This window comes from Argopecten irradians, chromosome 7 (genome assembly GCF_041381155.1).
Source record: "Argopecten irradians isolate NY chromosome 7, Ai_NY, whole genome shotgun sequence".
NCBI lineage: Eukaryota > Metazoa > Mollusca > Bivalvia > Pectinida > Pectinidae > Argopecten > Argopecten irradians.
In genome coordinates this window covers 14,998,049-15,021,798 of record NC_091140.1, presented here as the reverse complement: position 1 = coordinate 15,021,798, position 23,750 = coordinate 14,998,049, and the positions used below count along the sequence as shown (strand labels likewise).

Here is a 23,750-nt window from a genome sequence, read left to right as displayed (position 1 = left end):
ATTTGTAACAAGATATAGATCTAACGAAATGATTTCACTTCGGAATGGTTATTTATATAAGTCGCATATAAATTATGAGATACATTAGAATTGTAGACTATTTTATTCAATTATTTCTAAACCAGTACCCGGGATGAAATGATTCACAGACCGGAAGTTGGACGTGAAACATAACGATTAGTATGGCGAGGAAAGTCGTGGTACAGAAGGGAGCGTTATCGGTAATATTTTAGTCGTTCTATTTTTGTGTATTCACTGAAAATGTTGCTGTTATTTCATTTATTTGATTTGAGTAGAAGTATTTGTCTAATAATTGCAATTAGTTATGGAATTCTTTTTTATATGCTAGCATATGTGATAGACTGTCAGGTAAACATAATGTACACGAGGTCACAGCATGATTCTGATAACATAATATGATAAACGATATGTCTATGGAATCATTATGTAACGATACTCTGATACATTTTAAATTTAGACGTGTGCATTGAAATAGAGATTATTAAAGTGAACTGTCGGGCAAGGATGGCTAAAGTCGGTAAAAATGGTGTGAATGTATCCAGAATAATTTCTTATGGAATAGAAAAATAAACTTTCTCGTCAAAATCTGTCTGCGCACGTAGAAATTAATTTAAAGTAAAGGAATCCTAAAACATCTTCCCGGCTGACTATGCCCGTGGTTACATTTCAACGCAGCCTCGCTTTCAATGCTTTCACCTTTTCTTTATTTCAATGGTCAGAACTGGGAAACGTAAGCAGACCTTGACCGTCGTATTAATATGTGAGAACTTTTGGAAGGCCAATGAACGCATTTAGACTGGTTTTCTTTGCCCGACTATTCACTTTAAACCTGCACATAATTGTTATAGAGATTTTTCCCAACCTACTGTATAGTCCAAATTAGACTGGTCACCTGTCTCTAGAATATTAAAAAAGTCACTTAAGTTTGGCTAGATTATTTGTGTCTTTACTACATGCCTGATTCTATAGACTGGTCAAATCTGGATTAGGTTTGTAATTTGATACACAAGGTTTGGCTAGGTGTGAAACCACAAACTCAGTTGGAGAATTAGTCTCGCTTTAGGTCCTTCATTAACACTGGCTAGCCATAGTGTTATCTGATGGTATGGTGTAATCCCCACTCCTTCAAGTTACTGACCACACTGCTTGAGAAAACTGGTAGGTCACAGATAGCCTTTACTTATAGTCCAGTCAATATAGCCGAAATATTAGCCTAACTTAGAAATCATTGCGATAATGTTTTTTTGTTTCTTTTTTTGTTTTTTTTTTTTTTTTTTTTTACTTTTAGGATTAGTAGTTCTCAGTAATAAAACACTAACAAGAAAAAAAAAAATATTTGAAAATCCAAATCTACATATTTTTTTCGTCCATCACAATATCAGGAAAAAAGGGAAATTCACACAGATGACAAAGTGATATCTGCCTCATACTGCGGGTACAACATTGACTGTATGTGGAGTCCAACTTTAGTATAGTTCATATAAGCTAAAATGAAGAGAATTAATTAATTGAACGATTAATCATTGAGCATTCAATTTGGTGAAATATGTTTTGGAACATTGTAATTTTAACATTTAAGCACTCTTCATATACAAAAAAAACACCAATATTGCACTCAAAACAAAATAGTTTGTGATAAGATTCTTCAAATATGACCTTTTGTCTAAAATTATTGCACAAATGAAAAGGAACCTTCAAAGCTGGTCGATCATGTCAGTGTTATATAGAAAACAAACATTGATATTACTTCCTTAACCCATATCCATATCAACAGTTTACATAATTTTTGAGCAAGTAGTTTAGGAAATTGAAAAGCTGGTAATTCCAATCGCAAATTTTTTTTTTAGCTCACCTCTCTAAGAGAGGGGGGCTTATGGAATCACGCAGACATCGGTGTTGGAAATCCCAGATAAGGTTTTGATGTAAATGTTGAAGAACTGTTATCTGATACAGCTGACCTTAATGTCTACAATCATTTTGGATTATAATTGTGTTGCTATGGGTCTGAACAATCATTTTAAGGGCACAAATGCTGGATTTTGAGAATTTCAAGAGGCCCAATAGGCCGAAATAGCAAGGTTAATGTTTTGGTGCAAGTGTTGAAAAACTTATCTGTCACAACTGGCATTGATTTCTACAATCATTTTGGATTATGATTGTTGTTATGGGTGTGGACAATCATTTTAAGGGCCCAAATACTGTTTTAAACTAGGGGGAAATAATCTAGTAAGGAACTCTGCTGAGAAAGTCTTATCAGCAACTTAGGGTCTGGTTGCCGGTCTAAGTCCAAATGTGCATTGCGTAGCTAGGTACAATATTTACATGCAAATCCATCCCCTTTTCAGCTGAGGTACCTTGTTCCAATAAAGATAATGTTAACCTTCATATGATATTATAAGAATTATTGCCACCTATGTATTTAATATAGTTGAAAGCCTTCTAGTATAATTTAGGAGTAGTATATATAGTTTGTCAGTCGTTGTATCTTTAGATGGATGGACAGACAGGCAACCTGGTTCCAGTGTAATCCCCATCTACTGTGCAGGGAAGTCACAGTGGAGGCGGCAATGATGATTATATTAATTATTTATCAATTAATCCTTTTAAATGTTTCATGCATACATCATCATTTATTCTCTATGGGCATATTACAGTTATCTGCCCTTGCAGGTACATTTGTAGGTATTGACTTGATTGTCATGTGATTGTGAGCGTAGCATAATATCTTTCAAAGAAATCAACCCAATTTTGCTGGTGAAATAATAAAATCATAATCTTTATTGATAGAGTACCTGTCAGGAAGGGAACACAACACTAATATGCAAATATGTAATATTTATATACACCATGATAATGATAGTGTAAAATGAAATAGATTCATTGACATTAGAAATAAATAAATATTGTTGATGTTAAGGTACCATATCCATCTCAAAAATGAAAGATATTTTGATTAATTGTGTTTTGTGTGTTTTAGGTTCTGTCAAATACATGTACCCCGAAGCAGAAGAAACAAGGATGGCTGCTTGGCTTCAAACACAGTAGCCATTATGAGGTTGTTGCATGTGCAAATTGTCAAGATGACTGGAACACAAATGACATCAAGCAGTACTTACCCGGAGGTTAACATCCCTATTGGGTTTTTTTCCTATTGTCACTCTAGTGTTTCTTAATAAGATTGACCCTTTTCTGGAACAAAACTTATCTTGTGTTGGAAGGTCTGGCCATCCATTTTTATGCGAGTTATATGATACATCTTGCAGTTTTTGTGTTAACACACCATCTCCTCATGTCCTTTATAAGCAAAAAAATATAAAAGGACCTTCACACATTTTTAGCCCACCATCTGATGATGGTGTGCTATTCAAATCGCTTTTCATCTGTGGTCCATTGTCTGTCCTTCAGTCTGTCCGTCCGTCCTTCCGTCCGTTAACAATTCTTGTTATTACTATATCTCAGAAAGTAAGGAAGGGATCTTTCTCAAATTTCATATGCAGGTTTTCCTAGGACCCTAGTTGTGCATATTGCTTTATGGGACCAATCTGTCAACAAAATGGCTGCTAGGCAGCAATCTTGGATTTTGACAATTGAATTTTGTTACCGCTATTTCTCAAAAAGTACTGAAAGGAGCTGTCTCAAATTTCATGTGTATGGTTCCCTAGGTCCTGGTTATGTATATTGCATTTTGATACTGATCGGTGAACAAGATGGCCGATAGGCTGCCATCTTGGATTTTGATAGTTGAACCTTGTAACCACTTTTTCTCAGAAAGTACTGAAGTGATCTGTCTCAAATTTTATATGGAAGTTCCCCTATGACCTTAGTTGTGCATATTGCATACTTGGACTGATCAGTCAAAAAGATGGCCGACAGGTAGCCATCTTGTTTTTTGATAATTGAAGTTTGTTACTGTTTTATATCTCAGAAAGTAAGCAAAGGATCTTTCTCAAATTTCATATGTAGTAATATTTAGTAAAAGGTTGAAAACCAGAGAAAAGATCCCTCTTTCCTTTGTCAGACATAGATCATTCTTTGGTGTGTGCCAAGATCCCTCTGAGTTCTAAAAATCCATTCTAATTATACAGACTGACCCCATTAAAATCTGGAACAAAGCCTGTCTTTGGAAGGTATGATCCCCCTTCCCACCATGAACAGTTACATGTCTGTCCTGTCTCATCTCATTCTGTTCTAATTGATCCTAAAATTTACATTCGAGACTCTCAAATTTAAGACATTTGGGTTATGTAATTAGTTGCTCGTTTGATATCCTGTAATCCTCCTGTGTGTGATTGTGATGTGTTACCTCAGTGACCTGATGTTTGATTTACAGGTATCAGTATAGTTGATGTTTTTTACTCCTGTGTGTGATTGTGATGTGATACCTCAGTGACCTGATGTTTGATTTACAGGTATCAGTATAGTTAATGTTTTTTACTCCTGTGTGTGATTGTGATGTGATACCTCAGTGACCTGATGTTTGATTTACAGGTATCAGTATAGTTGATGTTTTTTACTCCTGTGTGTGATTGTGATGTGATACCTCAGTGACCTGATGTTTGATTTACAGGTATCAGTATAGTTGATGTGTTTTACTCCTGTGTGTGATTGTGATGTGATACCTCAGTGACCTGATGTTTGATTTACAGGTATCAGTATAGTTGATGTGTTTTTTACTCCTGTGTGTGATTGTGATGTGATACCTCAGTGACCTGATGTTTGATTTACAGGTATCAGTATAGTTGATGTTTTTTACTCCTGTGTGTGATTGTGATGTGATACCTCAGTGACCTGATGTTTGATTTACAGGTATCAGTATATAGTTGATGTGTTTTACTCCTGTGTGTGATTGTGATGTGATACCTCAGTGCCCTGATGTTTGATTTACAGGTATCAGTATAGTTGATGTTTTTTACTTCTGTGTGTGATTGTGATGTGTTACCTCAGTGACCTGATGTTTGATTTACAGGTATCAGTGTAGTTGATCTGTTTTACTCCTGTGTGTGATTGTGATGTGATACCTCAGTGACTTGATGTTTGATTTACAGGTATCAGTATAGTTGGTGTTTTTTACTCCTGTGTGTGATTGTGATGTGATACCTCAGTGACCTGATGTTTGATTTACAGGTATCAGTATAGTTGATGTGTTTTACTCCTGTGTGTGATTGTGATGTGTTACCTCAGTGACCTGATGTTTGATTTACAGGTATCAGTATAGTTGATGTTTTTTACTCCTGTGTGTGATTGTGATGTGATACCTCAGTGACCTGATGTTTTATTTACAGGTATCAGTATAATTGGTGTGTTTTACTCCAGTGTGGGAGCTGTAGATACAAACAGTATTACCAAGGATTTGGGAAATTTTGGACTGGACAAGGTAAGTGTTTTTAGCTCATAAATATCTGATTTCTTTCAGGTAAAGAAAATCGTTAAATTTAAATTATGGGAGTCACCTTTGATTGATTGACATTTTGTTGGTCACATTTCCCATGCCTGTTTTTGATAGTATATATATATACAGTGGAATCCTCTTAATATCATGTTTCATTTGTCAGGTAAAACTGTGATATTAAGAGGAATGTAAGGGTTGGAGACATTTTATGTATCAAAACTGTTGATGTTACAATTGATAAAAGAACAAGACAAACACCTGTTGTTGTTAACATTAACGGTAAACAGCAGATTGTTTCTTATAACAAAGTGCTGCAGTCACCATGTTCAGTTTATGTATCGTATACCTTGTGATATCACTACAGATGATATGCTCATATTCATTTATAAGTCAATAATGTCTTTAACAAATTTATACTTACAACCATTGGTCTGTATTTCAGATTCTCAAAGGACAGGATTTGGTTGTATGTGCAATTGGAGTTTCTTGTGACTCAGTGACAGAGGAAAACTTTTACCTATGGACGGATGGACAGTCGCTGACCATACCAGTGGTCAGTGTATCACATGATCACAGTCTGGACAGTCTTCTATACATCAGAGTCCAGTGTCCAGTTCCTCTGAGTTTTGAACTTGTTACAAATGCAGGTAAGAAATCACTACATGTCCATTGAGTGAGTTTATAATCATTACCATATTTTCCGGAGTATAAGTCACGACTTTTTTCCCTGAAAATCGGGAGTAAGACTTACACACCAGTACTATTGGTTGTTGAGGATTTAATGGATCAATTACATTGTATTCTAGTTTTGTATTCACATTTTGGAGTTGCTTTTCATGAATTAACAGGCAAAATGGGGATGGAATGCAATCTTCTTATATCACCCCTTTATAATTTGTTATTAACTTGTTCCAGCCTTCAAAAGAATAAAAAAAAGTTCAGATTTAAATGTGGCTTCAATGGTGAATGATTAGGGAACCAAATTAAATCTACTAATACAATTTCAGATGTATGGAAATCTAACCTCCAGAAAGAGATAAATGAGTTGTGCAATGCCTCGAGATCGAAGGGAGTTTTATACCATCTAAATGGCAGTGACATCCTGATCGGATCACAACAATTATGTGGAGTTTCCAAGGAAACGACTTGTTCCGACCTTCACAATCATATCAAAAGTGATGATGGCTTTGGCAAAAGTGGCAAAAAGTCAAAAAAGGACCAACTAGTAATTATAATTCGATAGGACAAAGAACATGATTAATGAATTTTAATCACTACCTTGATAACTGCAATTATGACCAAAGTTAATTGAGTAAAGAAACAGTTCTTTCACTGACAGCCATTAATAATAAATGATTCATTAACAGTTTTAGAAAATGTATGAAATAGTTTTACTTTAACAATTTTTATGCCAATACATTGTATATTTTGGGTTATAACAAAGTGTGTATTCACCTTTTTTTACTTGCTTTCCAGTCCACACTAAAATTCTCCATGTACCACCAGATAAATAAAAAGTCTTCATTTCATGCTGTTCCGTCGTGTTGTCCCGTCATAAAGCATTCTCTAGGTAAGACACAATAGTATTCTGATGTGATGATACTACAATATGACACTCACGTGAGTATTGTTGACAGTAGTTTTCTAGTGTGGTATGTATAAAAGTATAGAATCATACCACGATCGCCTCATGTTTTGGCTCAGGTTGAGTAGTACAAATCCAGATATCATCCCTCTTCTACGTAACTACTATCATTTTTTGTTAAAAGATATATTTTGTATTAATTTCACTCATTCATCAACATATTATAAAGGAATTTTGAAGCCACAATATGACCGATATGATTAATCTTCAGGTAACCACAAGTGTGTAGAGATGACCTAATGTAATTTATCCCCAGGTAGCCACAAGAGTGTAGAGATCACATATAAATATAATTTCTTCCCAAATAACCACAAGAGTGTAGAGATCACCTAATATAATTTCTCCCCAGGTGACCACAAGAGAGTAGACATGACCTTAATCTACGTAAACCTTCGGTTAGTTCAAACAAAATTAAATAAATATTGATGGACCAGTTGGAATATAAGTCGAACTATCCGAGTTGAAATCGGTAAAACCAGTTTTGTACTGATGTACCTGGCATAAGCAATGTAAGGCAGAAAATCTATAGGGAAAGTATTTAGTTCCTGAAGATATTATATACAACCATTTTTCTCGTAACATGAGCATTTAATTGGTGAATTTATAATAATTGCGTAAGCAAGAAGCCGCATGCATGTGTGCACGTGGACAAGGCCCCAAACAGCACTTTCACGATCGCGGCCTATATAATTACATCGACGTCCGTTAACTGGCATAGAAACTTTATTTAAACCACAGAAAATTTAGTTAGATCTTTGTTATATTTCGTAACAAACATAAATTTATTTATTTACTGTTTTAGTTAAAGAAAATCCGGTTGCATCTACGAAACTGCTGTTGGAAATATTTGTTTACATTCATTTCGTAAAATTAGGTCACAAGCGCACTGTGACTGTCAGATTGTCCAAAACCCGATTGCATATTGTCTGCTTCTAAAATTACGTAACTAGTTTTAACCTGATGAAAAGCTACGTATCTATTGTTCAATTACCCAAAACGTGGATTGTTTTGGCTGGAGCTGAATATGTAATCACACTCACTTGCTGTGACCCAGCGGCTGGCTTTTGATGCTCGCTGTGACACCTCATAACTGGCCTGTCCAAGCCAGCGTGAGGCAGGTGTTTACTGGTAATTTAACACCTTGATTGGCTGATTAAAGATAGATTGAATGCATATTTTAATGTCGACTTAAACTGATATTCATATCTAGATTGGACTTAACAAACATTGGCGATTTCTTCCACATGTTTCCATCAGGTACAGCGAATTTAAATATAAGTTACATATAATCATTGTCGCCTAAGATTAAACATTTGGCCTTGCTGCTTTGTGTACGATATATCGGCATAAATAATTTTCATTTATGGCTTAAAATGTTCATTTCTTATCTGTCGTATGGTCATTATAATGATCATTTATACAATCTTTATTCCAAACATCAAAACTGTTTGCAATATGAAAATATATCGCCATTTTTATTATAGAGGGGACCCCATTGGGCACCGGTTTTGCTGACAAAAATCTTACTTTTACGTTCATAATTTGACGTGTTCGAACTATCCGAAATAGGATTGATTATAAAAAGTCAGTGTTCGAACTATCACTAGCTAAAAAATTACCGTTTTTCTGGAAAAAAATTGTGTGTTCGAACTATCCGGTTCGAATTAAACCGGAGGTTTACCGTAATTTCCCCCCAGGTAAACACAAAAGTATAGAGATGACCTAATTTAATTTCTCCCCAGGTAACCACAAGAGTGTGGAGATCACCTAATAAAATTTTTCCCAAGGTGACCACACAGTGTAGACATATAATTTCTTCTTGACCACAAGAGTGTATACCTATAATTTTCTGCCACAAGGTGACCACAAGAGTGTAGAGATGACCTAATATAATTTCTCCCAAAGTAACCACAAGAGTATAGAGATGACCTAATATAATTTCTCCCAAGGTAACTGCAAGAGTGTGGTAATGAACTAATATAATTTCTCCCCAGGTAACCACAAGAGCGTGGAGATGACATTGCCAGTAGATGCTGTTGCTGTCGTCAGTAGAGACTTACCTATAACAGATCTTCACACCGTCCTCGGTACCACCGTTAGTAACCAGCTCACAGCCATGGCTGCTTGTATCATACGGGACACTGTTGTAAGTCATACTTAGGACCTCTCTCTTCTGCAGGGTTTTTGTTGTTGTAGCATGTGACTGACCTGTTGAATGCTCAATGGATTAGTCACCAGCTACTGATTGACAAGAAAAACAACAAGAATGAAACTATAGCTCTCTGTATATGCACGACCAATACTTTCACGTATATATATAATTATATTAGAATGTAGAATGTTTTCGACTCTGACACAATCAATCTGGATATTTTAGATTCATTTTTTAAAGCTAGATTATTACACAAAGAAGAGGTTGCATGTTTTGAAATATCAAAAACTTTACCACAAAACAATTTTGATGAATTTAAATAAGAAATTGTTATAATTATTAATAAGACTAAATTTTAAAAATATTACATGTAGTTTGATAAAAGAATGTTGCATTGACACATCAAACAGGTCAAAAGTTGGCCTTAAAAGGTTCATTATTTATTGCAGTATATTTTCTCTTTCAGGCAAAAAGTGAGAAGTTCAGTAAGCCTGCTCCCTATCACTTCCAGCCTGCAGGACTACGGGCTATCTTCTCTATCGTATATTTACAAAACATGTCAGATGAACAGTTAGGTAGGTATCTGTAATTTGTCTGTTATTTTAAAAGTTTTAAGGTCATCTGACCTGAAGGGTCAGGATGACCTATTGTTTGAATTTTTCGTCCAAGTGTTTCATACTTAAACAAGCTGAATGCACACGGTAATATTGTTGTCATTTGACAATGAACAACATTGTTTCCACATCTTATACCGTAATCTTATTTCAATCCAATACATGATATGAAAATAAATATTCATATTAAAAGTGTCTCAAATTCTAATTTCACCCTAATATTTCTATTTCAACTAGATGGTATTGATACATTTGTGTATTATGTACATCAAATGGATTGGACATCAGGCTGTCCTTTAACCCTGATAATTATAATTAATATCCATGATATTAAAAGTTTTTACTCCTAGGTTCTCCTTCACAATAAAATGTAATACCATAGAAAGAAGACAATACAACAAATATATGGCAACATTTTCTTTGTTGACTGAATCAAATGTAATTGTTTTTGGTGAAGCCTGTCAAATAATACCGGTGTGACTCTTAAACTGTAAGATACAATTTTTTTAATTTGAAGTACAAAGACGGACAGAAGTCCATAGAATGCTGGGCCTACCAGAAAACCAACCAATGTTTAGGCGAAGCAATGCTGTAATGTTCCATGAAGAACGCTCCAACTATGGTTACTTGATCAACCCTCATTCAGGAATCAACAGTCAGGGAGGTTAGTATAAATTCATATAACAGGCAGGTGTGTATGGACTGATAGGAAAGTCATTTGGATTAATAGATTTCTGGCAAAGTCATGGATATGGCCTTGGCCTATTCAAATAGCCTGTCCCTCGCTATCGTTTGGAGTGTTTAATTAGTAGTGTTAATTGTATTTTGCAAAAAGATTAAAATACAATAGAGCATTTAACCTGTAAATTGCAAAATTTAATAGCAGTGAAAATCTTGTTTGGCAAAAAACTTGAAATTAAGTCATGGCAAAAATAATTAATACTGAGAAGCTTTGCTTGCCAAGAGATAACATTACACCTGTGACCTGTTACAGTACCTGGAGGAACTAAGTACATAGTCGACGGTTTGTACAGTTACCATCACTACATGCAGGACAGGTTTGATGACAATAAGTGGGGATGTGCCTACCGCTCCCTACAGACCATCATGTCCTGGTTCAAACTGCAGGCCTATACAGAAAAAGCTATTGCTAGTCATAAAGAAATACAACAGGTATGTTACCTGTATCCTAATATGACTACAAATTTGATAAATGGATTATGTTTATTAATATTTTAGGGTATATATTGTATTTATATGGGGAAAGGGTCACCGGACAGTGTGTAGCCTTGCCTCATGTTCACAAAACATTTGTTACTATTCAATGTTGGAGTAAACTTTGTAACATAAACAATATATATTAAAATACAAAAGTTATTGACAGTTGACGATTCCATCAATTTGAACCATGTAGACAAAATAGATTAGAGAATTTTCAATATGACCCTTTATTGAAACAGACATAAAACAAACACAGTCAAATGATATAGAATTCAGATACAAGAAGACAAACAAAAGAAATGTTATTGATAATAAAGTTTAGCGCATTAAAACCTCGGAGAGCAGAATGCAGTAAGGTTTAGCCATGATGTTCAAAAGAACACTACATACAATGTATATATGATATATGATATTTATATTATGATTGAATAAATTTATGTTTGGTTTTTAAGGCACTCGTTGATGTTGGAGACAAGGAGCCAAAATTTGTGGGCTCTCGTCAGTGGATTGGTTCCATGGAGGTCAGCTACTGTCTCGACCATCTCTTAGGGGTATGTAAAAGTCATCTTTATCTTCAACTTTAGCTGTTTTTGGCCGTTTCAGTATTGACTGCACGATGCTCTCTTTTAATCTGAGCTTTAAAAAAAAATGTAGATAACCAAGTTCAGGAGGTCTGACTGTAATTCCTGTGTCTTTATTTTTTTTGGACAATTTATATTCCAGGTTTCCTCAAAGATAATGCATGTCAGTGCTGGTGCAGATCTCGCAACAAAAGGGAGAGAACTGGCTCTCCACTTTCAGACACAAGGGACACCTATCATGATCGGTAATCTGGATATATCATTATTCTGACAGAATAAGGGATATGTAGTACCGTATTAAATCTGGAAATATCATCATTCTGACTGATTAAGGGATATGTAGTACCGTATGAAATCTGGAAATATTATTATTCTGACTGAATAAGGGATATGTAGTACCGTATGAAATCTAGATCTGGAAATATCATTATTCTGACTGAATAAGGGATATGTAGTACCGTATGAAATCTGGAAATATCATCATTCTGACTGAATAAGGGATATGTAGTACCGTATGAAATCTGGAAATATCATCATTCTGACTGAATAAGGATATGTAGTACCGTACAAAATCTGGAAATATCATCATTCTGACTGAATAAGGGATATGTAGTACCGTATGAAATCTAGATCTGGAAATATCATTATTCTGACTGAATAAGGGATATGTAGTACCGTATGAAATCTGGAAATATCATCATTCTGACTGAATAAGGGATATGTAGTACCGTATGAAATCTGGAAATATCATCATTCTGACTGAATAAGGGATATGTAGTACCGTACAAAATCTGGAAATATCATCATTCTGACTGAATAAGGGATATGTAGTACCGTATGAAATCTGGAAATATCATCATTCTGACTGAATAAGGATATGTAGTACCATATGAAATCTGGAAATATCATCATTCTGACTGAATAAGGGATATGTAGTACCGTATGAAATCTAGGAAATATCATCATTCTGACTGAATAAGGGATATGTAGTACCGTATGAAATCTGGAAATATCATCATTCTGACTGAATAAGGGATATGTAGTACCGTATGAAATCTGGAAATATCATCATTCTGACTGAATAAGGGATATGTAGTACCGTACAAAATCTGGAAATATCATCATTCTGACTGAATAAGGGATATGTAGTACCGTATGAAATCTGGAAATATCATCATTCTGACTGAATAAGGATATGTAGTACCGTACAAAATCTGGAAATATCATCATTCTGACTGAATAAGGATATGTAGTACCGTACAAAATCTGGAAATATCATCATTCTGACTGAATAAGGGATATGTAGTACCGTACAAAATCTGGAAATATCATCATTCTGACTGAATAAGGGATATGTAGTACCGTACGAAATCTGGAAATATCATCATTCTGACTGAATAAGGATATGTTAGAGATGGGATCCTTTATATGCTTGCTCTCCATTTTCGTTCACACCAATTATGTTCTTTTTCTTTCTGTGTTGTATAAGTTATATTGCACAAATTATAAAACTTTTTGTAAATACTTCAAGTAAACTCAAATTAAAGTTCTTTCATGTAAAAGACAGATCTATTGGAATTACAAATGTACCTCAAACCAATTTGATATTATCTTAAAATTCATAACTTAAATGACCAAGAAAGAAATGTTTGTGGAGAACAAAGTTTGAAGGCAAGAACCCAATATTTAACTAAAAGGTAATGTTTAAAGAGCTTCACATTTATTAATGAGGGCAACAACTAGTCTCCATGATTAACATTACAAATTAAAACTATTAAAGTCTGTTTTAATTAAACGACACCTCCTAACCTCCTATACTTTGACAACAGACACTGGCAGTAGGCCCATTATACATAATTTCAAAATATCTGAGTTTTTTTGTTGTTTTTTTTAATTAGTCTTCCTTTCATTAACTTTCGTTTTTGTGTCTTGGGTAAGGTCACATTAGACAGGGAGTTGCTTCCGTGTGCATATATACATGGAGTCACTCAGACAGTCTCTGTATATTAATTGTTTTTCATTTGATAAGCAGTGTATATATTATGTTATAGGTGGTGGGGTATTGGCTCACACAATCCTTGGAGTGGATTTCAACGAAGTGACAGGAGATGTAAAATTCCTCATCCTCGATCCTCATTACACTGGTGCAGAAGATCTTAAAGTCATCCTTGATAAAGTAAGTCTTCTCCTGCAGGAATTTAGCTTAAGGCTCCACATTTAGTTCTGTTCAATTTCTTGCATGACAGCAAACTTTTCAATTTCTTTTTGTATGATAGCAAATTATAAATTATATTTATACTATTGACTGGTAAATAACAGATTCAAGAATGTTAAAACAAAGTTAACAACTAAAGGTACCCAATCATAATTCTAATATCAATCTTTTAGCAATACAAGCTTTGGGGTACAGATAAAGAACTTTTCGTGCTGCTTGTTTCTTAGCAATTACATAGTCTGTAAATATAAGAGATTTGTAAAGTTATATGCAACTTACCTTCAAAATGTTTACATTTTATTAGAAAATTAATTAAGTAGAAGTAGTATCCCCAAAGGGGCTGTGGTAGCAGTGTCCCAGCATATTACCACAATCTCTCCACCTCTGTGTCAGGAGTTTGAATGCTATGTAGGACAGTTACCAAGTATATACTGGCCATTGATCATGATCGGTGGTTTTTCTCCGGGTACTCTAGTTTGCCTCCCCCATCTAGACCCTGACACAAACTTAAATGACTGTGATCATAGGATGTTAAAATAATCAAACCAAACCAAAGAATCTCTAGTTTGTCTAGTATATCTAAGAATTATGTAGGACACACCCCTGTTATATATCTAGTGTGTTGTTTGTCTAATGATTGTAGCTAAGTATGTAGGACACACCCCTGTTATATATCTAGTGTGTTGTTTGTCTAATGATTGTAGCTAAGAATTATGTAGGACACACCCCTGTTATATATCTAGTGTGTTGTTTTTGTCTAATGATTATAGCTAAGTATGTAGGACACACCCCTGTTATATATCTAGTGTGTTGTTTGTCTAATGATTGTAGCTAACAATGATGTAGGACACACCCCTGTTATATATCTAGTGTGTTGTTTGTCTAATGATTGTAGCTAAAATGATGTAGGACACACCCCTGTTATATATCTAGTGTGTTGTTTGTCTAATGATTGTAGCTAAGAATTATGTAGGACACACCCCTGTTATATATCTAGTGTGTTGTTTGTCTAATGATTGTAGCTAAGTATGTAGGACACACCCCTGTTATATATCTAGTGTGTTGTTTGTCTAATGATTGTAGCTAAGAATTATGTAGGACACACCCCTGTTATATATCTAGTGTGTTGTTTTGTCTAATGATTGTAGCTAAGTATGTAGGACACACCCCTGTTATATATCTAGTGTGTTGTTTGTCTAATGATTGTAGCTAAGTATGTAGGACACACCCTGTTATATATCTAGTGTGTTGTTTGTCTAATGATTGTAGCTAACAATGATGTAGGACACACCCCTGTTATATATCTAGTGTGTTGTTTGTCTAATGTTTGTAGCTAACAATGATGTAGGACACACCCCTGTTATATATCTAGTGTGTTGTTTGTCTAATGATTGTAGCTAACAATGATGTAGGACACACCCCTGTTATATATCTAGTGTGTTGTTTGTCTAATGATTGTAGCTAACAATGATGTAGGACACACCCCTGTTATATATCTAGTGTGTTGTTTGTCTAATGATTGTAGCTAAGAATTATGTAGGACACACCCCTGTTATATATCTAGTGTGTTGTTTGTCTAATGATTGTAGCTAAGAATTATGTAGGACACACCCCTGTTATATATCTAGTGTGTTGTTTGTCTAATGATTGTAGCTAAGTATGTAGGACACACCCCTGTTATATATCTAGTGTGTTGTTTTGTCTAATGATTGTAGCTAAGAATATGTAGGACACACCCCTGTTATATATCTAGTGTGTTGTTTGTCTAATGATTGTAGCTAAGAATTATGTAGGACACACCCCTGTTATATATCTAGTGTGTTGTTTGTCTAATGATTGTAGCTAAGTATGTAGGACACACCCCTGTTATATATCTAGTGTGTTGTTTATCTAATGATTGTAGCTAAGTATGTAGGTCACACCCCTGTTATATATCTAGTGTGTTGTTTGTCTAATGATTGTAGCTAAGAATTATGTAGGACACACCCCTGTTATATATCTAGTGTGTTGTTTGTCTAATGATTGTAGCTAAGTATGTAGGACACACCCCTGTTATATATCTAGTGTGTTGTTTGTCTAATGATTGTAGCTAAGAATTACGTAGACCAAACCCCTGTTATATATCTAGTGTGTTGTTTGTCTAATGATTGTAGCTAAGTATGTAGGACACACCCCTGTTATATATCTAGTGTGTTGTTTGTCTAATGATTGTAGCTAAGAATTATGTAGGACACACCCCTGTTATATATCTAGTGTGTTGTTTGTCTAATGATTGTAGCTAAGTATGTAGGACACACCCCTGTTATATATCTAGTGTGTTGTTTGTCTAATGATTGTAGCTAAGTATGTAGGACACACCCCTGTTATATATCTAGTGTGTTGTTTGTCTAATGATTGTAGCTAAGAATTATGCAGGACACACCCCTGTTATATATCTAGTGTGTTGTTTGTCTAATGATTGTAGCTAAGAATTATGTAGGACACACCCCTGTTATATATCTAGTGTGTTGTTTGTCTAATGATTGTAGCTAAGAATTATGTAGGACACACCCCTGTTATATATCTAGTGTGTTGTTTGTCTAATGATTGTAGCTAAGTATGTAGGACACACCCCTGTTATATATCTAGTGTGTTGTTTGTCTAATGATTGTAGCTAAGAATGATGTAGGACACACCCCTGTTATATATCTAGTGTGTTGTTTGTCTAATGATTGTAGCTAAGAATGATGCAGGACACACCCCCTGTTATATATCTAGTGTGTTGTTTGTCTAATGATTGTAGCTAAGAATTATGTAGGACACACCCCTGTTATATATCTAGTGTGTTGTTTGTCTAATGATTGTAGCTAAGAATTATGTAGGACACACCCCTGTTATATATCTAGTGTGTTGTTTGTCTAATGATTGTAGCTAAGTATGTAGGATACACCCCTGTTATATATCTAGTGTGTTGTTTGTCTAATGATTGTAGCTAAGTATGTAGGACACACCCTGTTATATATCTAGTGTGTTGTTTGTCTAATGATTGTAGCTAAGAATTATGTAGGACACACCCCTGTTATATATCTAGTGTGTTGTTTGTCTAATGATTGTAGCTAAGTATGTAGGACACACCCCTGTTATATATCTAGTGTGTTGTTTGTCTAATGATTGTAGCTAAGAATGATGTAGGACACACCCCTGTTATATATCTAGTGTGTTGTTTGTCTAATGATTGTAGCTAAGAATTATGTAGGACACACCCCCATGTTATATATCTAGTGTGTTGTTTGTCTAATGATTGTAGCTAAGTATGTAGGACACACCCCTGTTATATATCTAGTGTGTTGTTTGTCTAATGATTGTAGCTAAGAATAAAGTAGGACACACCCCTGTTATATATCTAGTGTGTTGTTTGTCTAATGATTGTAGCTAAGAATAAAGTAGGACACACCCCTGTTATATATCTAGTGTGTTGTTTGTCTAATGATTGTAGCTAAGAATAATGTAGGACACACCCCTGTTATATATCTAGTGTGTTGTTTGTCTAATGATTGTAGCTAAGAATAAAGTAGGACACACCCCTGTTATATATCTAGTGTGTTGTTTGTCTAATGATTGTAGCTAAGAATAATGTAGGACACACCCCTGTTATATATCTAGTGTGTTGTTTGTCTAATGATTGTAGCTAAGAATGATGTAGGACACACCCCTGTTATATATCTAGTGTGTTGTTTCTCTAATGATTGTAGCTAAGAATTACGTAGACCAAACCCCGGTTATATATCTAGTGTGTTGTTTGTCTAATGATTGTAGCTAAGAATATGTAGGACACACCCCTGTTATATATCTAGTGTGTTGTTTGTCTAATGATTGTAGCTAAGAATTATGTAGGACACACCCCTGTTATATATCTAGTGTGTTGTTTGTCTAATGATTGTAGCTAAGAATTATGTAGGACACACCCCTGTTATATATCTAGTGTGTTGTTTGTCTAATGATTGTAGCTAAGAATGTAGGACACACCCCTGTTATATATCTAGTGTGTTGTTTGTCTAATGATTGTAGCTAAGAATTATGTAGGACACACCCCTGTTATATATCTAGTGTGTTGTTTGTCTAATGATTGTAGCTAAGAATTATGTAGGACACACCCCTGTTATATATCTAGTGTGTTGTTTGTCTAATGATTGTAGCTAAGAATTATGTAGGACACACCCCTGTTATATATCTAGTGTGTTGTTTGTCTAATGATTGTAGCTAAGAATATGTAGGACACACCCCTGTTATATATCTAGTGTGTTGTTTGTCTAATGATTGTAGCTAAGAATATGTAGGACACACCCTTGTTATATATCTAGTGTGTTGTTTGTCTAATGATTGTAGCTAAGAATGATGTAGGACACACCCTGTTATATATCTAGTGTGTTGTTTGTCTAATGATTGTAGCTAAGAATGATGTAGGACACACCCCTGTTATATATCTAGTGTGTTGTTTGTCTAATGATTGTAGCTAAGAATTATGTAGGACACACCCACCCCTGTTATATATCTAGTGTGTTGTTTGTCTAATGATTGTAGCTAAGAATGATGTAGGACACACCCCTGTTATATATCTAGTGTGTTGTTTGTCTAATGATTGTAGCTAAGAATATGTAGGACACACCCCTGTTATATATCTAGTGTGTTGTTTGTCTAATGATTGTAGCTAAGAATTATGTAGGACACACCCCTGTTATATATCTAGTGTGTTGTTTGTCTAATGATTGTAGCTAAGAATTATGTAGGACACACCCCTGTTATATATCTAGTGTGTTGTTTGTCTAATGATTGTAGCTAAGATATGTAGGACACACCCCTGTTATATATCTAGTGTGTTGTTTGTCTAATGATTGTAGCTAAGAATGATGTAGGACACACCCCTGTTATATATCTAGTGTGTTGTTTGTCTAATGATTGTAGCTAAGAATATGTAGGACACACCCCTGTTATATATCTAGTGTGTTGTTTGTCTAATGATTGTAGCTAAGAATTATGTAGGACACACCCCTGTTATATATCTAGTGTGTTGTTTGTCTAATGATTGTAGCTAAGTATTGTAGGACACACCCCTGTTATATATCTAGTGTGTTGTTTGTCTAATGATTGTAGCTAAGAATTATGTAGGACACACCCCTGTTATATATCTAGTGTGTTGTTTGTCTAATGATTGTAGCTAAGTATGTAGGACACACCCCTGTTATATATCTAGTGTGTTGTTTGTCTAATGATTGTAGCTAAGAATTATGTAGGACACACACCCCTGTTATATATCTAGTGTGTTGTTTGTCTAATGATTGTAGCTAAGTATGTAGGACACACCCCTGTTATATATCTAGTGTGTTGTTTGTCTAATGATTGTAGCTAAGAATTATGTAGGACACACCCCTGTTATATATCTAGTGTGTTGTTTGTCTAATGATTGTAGCTAAGAATGATGTAGGACACACCCCTGTTATATATCTAGTGTGTTGTTTGTCTAATGATTGTAGCTAAGAATTATGTAGGACACACCCCTGTTATATATCTAGTGTGTTGTTTGTCTAATGATTGTAGCTAAGAATTATGTAGGACACACCCCTGTTATATATCTAGTGTGTTGTTTGTCTAATGATTGTAGCTAAGAATTATGCAGGACACACCCCTGTTATATATCTAGTGTGTTGTTTGTCTAATGATTGTAGTTAAGAATGATGTCGGACACACCCGTTATATATCTAGTGTGTTGTTTGTCTAATGATTGTAGCTAAGAATTATGCAGGACACACCCCTGTTATATATCTAGTGTGTTGTTTGTCTAATGATTGTAGCTAAGAATTATGCAGGACACACCCCTGTTATATATCTAGTGTGTTGTTTGTCTAATGATTGTAGCTAAGTATGTAGGACACACCCCTGTTATATATCTAGTGTGTTGTTTGTCTAATGATTGTAGCTAAGAATGATGTAGGACACACCCCTGTTATATATCTAGTGTGTTGTTTGTCTAATGATTGTAGCTAAGATTATGTAGGACACACCCCTGTTATATATCTAGTGTGTTGTTTGTCTAATGATTGTAGCTAAGTATGTAGGACACACCCCTGTTATATATCTAGTGTGTTGTTTGTCTAATGATTGTAGCTAAGAGTTATGTAGGACACACCCCTGTTATATATCTAAGTGTGTTGTTTGTCTAATGATTGTAGCTAAGTATGTAGGACACACCCCTGTTATATATCTAGTGTGTTGTTTGTCTAATGATTGTAGCTAAGTATGTAGGACACACACCCCTGTTATATATCTAGTGTGTTGTTTGTCTAATGATTGTAGCTAAGAATGATGTAGGACACACCCCTGTTATATATCTAGTGTGTTGTTTGTCTAATGATTGTAGCTAAGAATGATGTAGGACACACCCTGTTATATATCTAGTGTGTTGTTTGTCTAATGATTGTAGCTAAGTATGTAGGACACACCCTGTTATATATCTAGTGTGTTGTTTATCTAATGATTGTAGCTAAGAATAACGTAGACCACACCCCAGTTATATATCTAGTGTGTTGTTTGTCTAATGATTGTAGCTAAGAATTATGCAGGACACACCCCTGTTATATATCTAGTGTGTTCTTTGTCTAATGATTGTAGCTAAGAATTATGTAGGACACACCCCTGTTATATATCTAGTGTGTTGTTTGTCTAATGATTGTAGCTAAGAATGATGTAGGACACACCCCTGTTATATATCTAGTGTGTTGTTTGTCTAATGATTGTAGCTAAGAATGATGTAGGACACACCCCTGTTATATATCTAGTGTGTTGTTTGTCTAATGATTGTAGCTAAGAATATGTAGGACACACCCTGTTATATATCTAGTGTGTTGTTTGTCTAATGATTGTAGCTAAGAATTATGTAGGACACACCCCTGTTATATATCTAGTGTGTTGTTTGTCTAATGATTGTAGCTAAGAATGATGTAGGACACACCCCTGTTATATATCTAGTGTGTTGTTTGTCTAATGATTGTAGCTAAGAATGATGTAGGACACACCCCTGTTATATATCTAGTGTGTTGTTTGTCTAATGATTGTAGCTAAGAATGATGTAGGACACACCCCTGTTATATATCTAGTGTGTGTTGTTTGTCTAATGATTGTAGCTTGATGTAGGACACACCCCTGTTATATATCTAGTGTGTTGTTTGTCTAATGATTGTAGCTAAGTATGTAGGACACACCCCTGTTATATATCTAGTGTGTTGTTTGTCTAATGATTGTAGCTAAGAATGATGTAGGACACACCCCTGTTATATATCTAGTGTGTTGTTTGTCTAATGATTGTAGCTAAGAATGATGTAGGACACACCCCTGTTATATATCTAGTGTGTTGTTTGTCTAATGATTGTAGCTAAGAATTATGTAGGACACACCCCTGTTATATATCTAGTGTGTTGTTTGTCTAATGATTGTAGCTAAGAATTATGTAGGACACACCCCTGTTATATATCTAGTGTGTTGTTTGTCTAATGATTGTAGTTAAGAATTATGTAGGACACACCCCTGTTATATATCTAGTGTGTTGTTTGTCTAATGATTGTAGTTAAGAATTATGTAGGACACACCCCTGTTATATATCTAGTGTGTTCTTTGTCTAATGATTGTAGCTAAGTAATATGTAGGACACACCCCTTGTATACAATTATGTGATATTATATTTGTACTATTTTTTTTTTACATTTGACAGGGATGGTGTGGCTGGAAAGGTCCCGACTTTTGGGATCAACACGCTCATTATAACCTGTGTATGCCTCAAAGGCCTGAAGTCATCTGATTTAGCACCAGATGGTGTAGTATGACCTAGGCCTCAAATACTCAAAGGACAGCTAGTCATTGCATCTGAACTGGACATTGTTTCTTAAGAGACTCTTGGAATACTTAAATATTGTTATAATATATTAAAATAGAATCTTTGTGAATTAAATTCTTCTGTTGACACATATTTTTTTGTTTTATTATTATATTTTTAGTTCCTTTCACTATTTTACATAAAAGTTTGATAATTATATCATAACATAGCCTCATGTCATTAGACTCAATACCAAAATTCATACCGTTTTCGATCCAATAATGCTACTCCCCTTTTTGAGGCCTTACTTCAATTGCCCGGCATAAGACCAAACTTTTCAAAACTGCATAAGTTTGCAACAATTTCATCTTCAATTTTTTTTCCCCTGGGTGCTTATTGGGTTGAATATGGTATTTTAAAAAGTACAGCGGTACCGCTTATTATTTAGCAAAACTTAAGCTACCCTTTGATCCCCCACTTCCCCCCCCCCCCCCCCCCCCCCAAATCTAATTAAAATTTGATGTTCATTATCTACTCCGTACAGTCCATTTGACACACGGAGTATACGGAGTAGATAATGAACATCAAATTTTAATTAGATTGAATTTAATAGTTTGTAACATGACTTTAGAAGTGATTTCATCCTTATTTGTACCAAATATATAATTGCACGATACCAGAAAAAATGAATGATTTGCTGTTCTCTTTCTTACAGCAGACATTTAAACACTATTTAAATTTCTGCTTATAGCCTAGATTTTAATCCAGTTTAAAATGCATTTTGCAGACTGAAATTTGTAACCAAACATACAGGGACTATATACATATCAATCTTACATTGTAAGTAGGAAGTTCTGCATGAAATATCATTGGCAGACATACAACATTACTGTCGAAATATTGAATATTTGAATGTAATCTGTTAGAGAATCTTAAAATTCCATCATGTTTTTAATATTCCGAAAGTTCCACATTTGCAAATTTTCTGATCAAAAAAAATAATTGGTTGAACTATCTTTAACAAGAGGCCCATCTGGTTTGTAATACCAAGTTATGTTCTGAATACAGGTTCATTTTTTAAAGGTATTTTAATAATTATCTATATTTCCCCTATTGGGCCCTCCCCTCCTGCCCCCTAGGGTTCAGAGCCAAATTTTATACAAACTCTATTCCCCTTTCCCCAATAATATTACTGGCCAATTTAGGGTACAATCTATGTAGAACCCTATGACCAGTAGCGATTTAAAGGATTTACCTCTATTTCCCCTATTGGGCCCTACCCCTCCTGCCCCGAGGTGGTCAGAGCTAAAACTAGTACAAAATCTGTTCCCCTTCCCCCAAGGATGTTTGTGGCCAAATTTGGTTACAACCCATGCCAAACTCTATGACTAGTAGCGATTTAAAGAATTTACCTCTATTTCAACTATTGCGCCCAACCACTCCTGTCCCTGGAGGGTCAGAGCCAAAATTTATACAAACTCTATTCCCCTTACGTCAAGGATGTTTCTGGCCAAATGTGGTTATAATCCATGTAGAACCCTATGGCTAGTAGCGATTTAAAGGAATTATTAGGGTCAGCATTTATGCAAAATACGATCCCCTTCCCCTACGGAAGTTTCTGACCAAATTTGGTTAAAATCCATTCAGTACTTTATGACAAGTAGCCATTTAAAGGAATTTCCTCTATTTCCCCTATTGGGCCCTGCCCCTCTGGCCCCAGGGGGGTTAGGGTGACTATTTATGCCCTACAGAAGTTTCTGACCAAATTTGGTTAAAATCCATTCAGTACTTTATGACAAGTAGCCATTTAAAGGAATTTCCTCTATTTCCCCTATTGGGCCCAGCACCTCTGGCCCAAGGGGGGTCAGGGTGACCATTTATGCAAAATCTGATCCCCTTCCCCTAATGAAGTTTCTGACCAAATTTGGTTAAAATCCATCGAGTACTTTATGACTAGTAGCGATTTAAAGGAATTATCTCTATTTTCCCTATTGGGCCCAGCCCTCCGGCCCCAGGGGGGTCAGGGTCACCATTTATGCAAAATCTTATCCCCTTCCCCTAAGAAAGTT

At 35.1% G+C, this 23,750-nt stretch overlaps 1 protein-coding gene across 2 annotated transcripts; it reads left to right on the top strand.

Moving 5' to 3' along the window:
• Window positions 1–29: 29 nt before the first annotated feature.
• On the top strand, window positions 30–21,834 carry LOC138327645 (ufm1-specific protease 2-like). Of its 2 annotated transcripts, XM_069273917.1 has the most exons (14): window positions 37–221; window positions 2,999–3,143; window positions 5,304–5,395; window positions 5,853–6,057; window positions 6,418–6,635; window positions 6,887–6,980; window positions 9,050–9,201; window positions 9,674–9,782; window positions 10,339–10,485; window positions 10,816–10,994; window positions 11,495–11,593; window positions 11,766–11,868; window positions 13,675–13,799; window positions 21,580–21,834. In XM_069273917.1, exons 1-14 carry the CDS (start codon window positions 183–185, stop codon window positions 21,664–21,666), a joined length of 1,794 nt encoding a protein of 597 aa, XP_069130018.1. In that variant the 5' UTR covers window positions 37–182; the 3' UTR covers window positions 21,667–21,834. The 2 variants fall into 2 exon arrangements, 1 of the variants encoding a protein (XP_069130018.1); XR_011209081.1 differs by lacking the exon at window positions 11,766–11,868 and having other exon boundaries at window positions 30–221.
• The last annotated feature ends 1,916 nt before the right edge of the window (window positions 21,835–23,750 follow it).

Bases quoted from the DNA above. Each gene is read 5' to 3' on its own strand.
- LOC138327645 (XM_069273917.1), top strand. From the start codon at position 183: ATGGCGAGGAAAGTCGTGGTACAGAAGGGAGCGTTATCG. The intron at 6,058-6,417 runs GTAAGAAATCAC...ATACAATTTCAG, and splicing joins TGAACTTGTTACAAATGCAG to ATGTATGGAAATCTAACCTC. The intron at 6,636-6,886 runs GTAATTATAATT...CTTGCTTTCCAG, and splicing joins AGTCAAAAAAGGACCAACTA to TCCACACTAAAATTCTCCAT.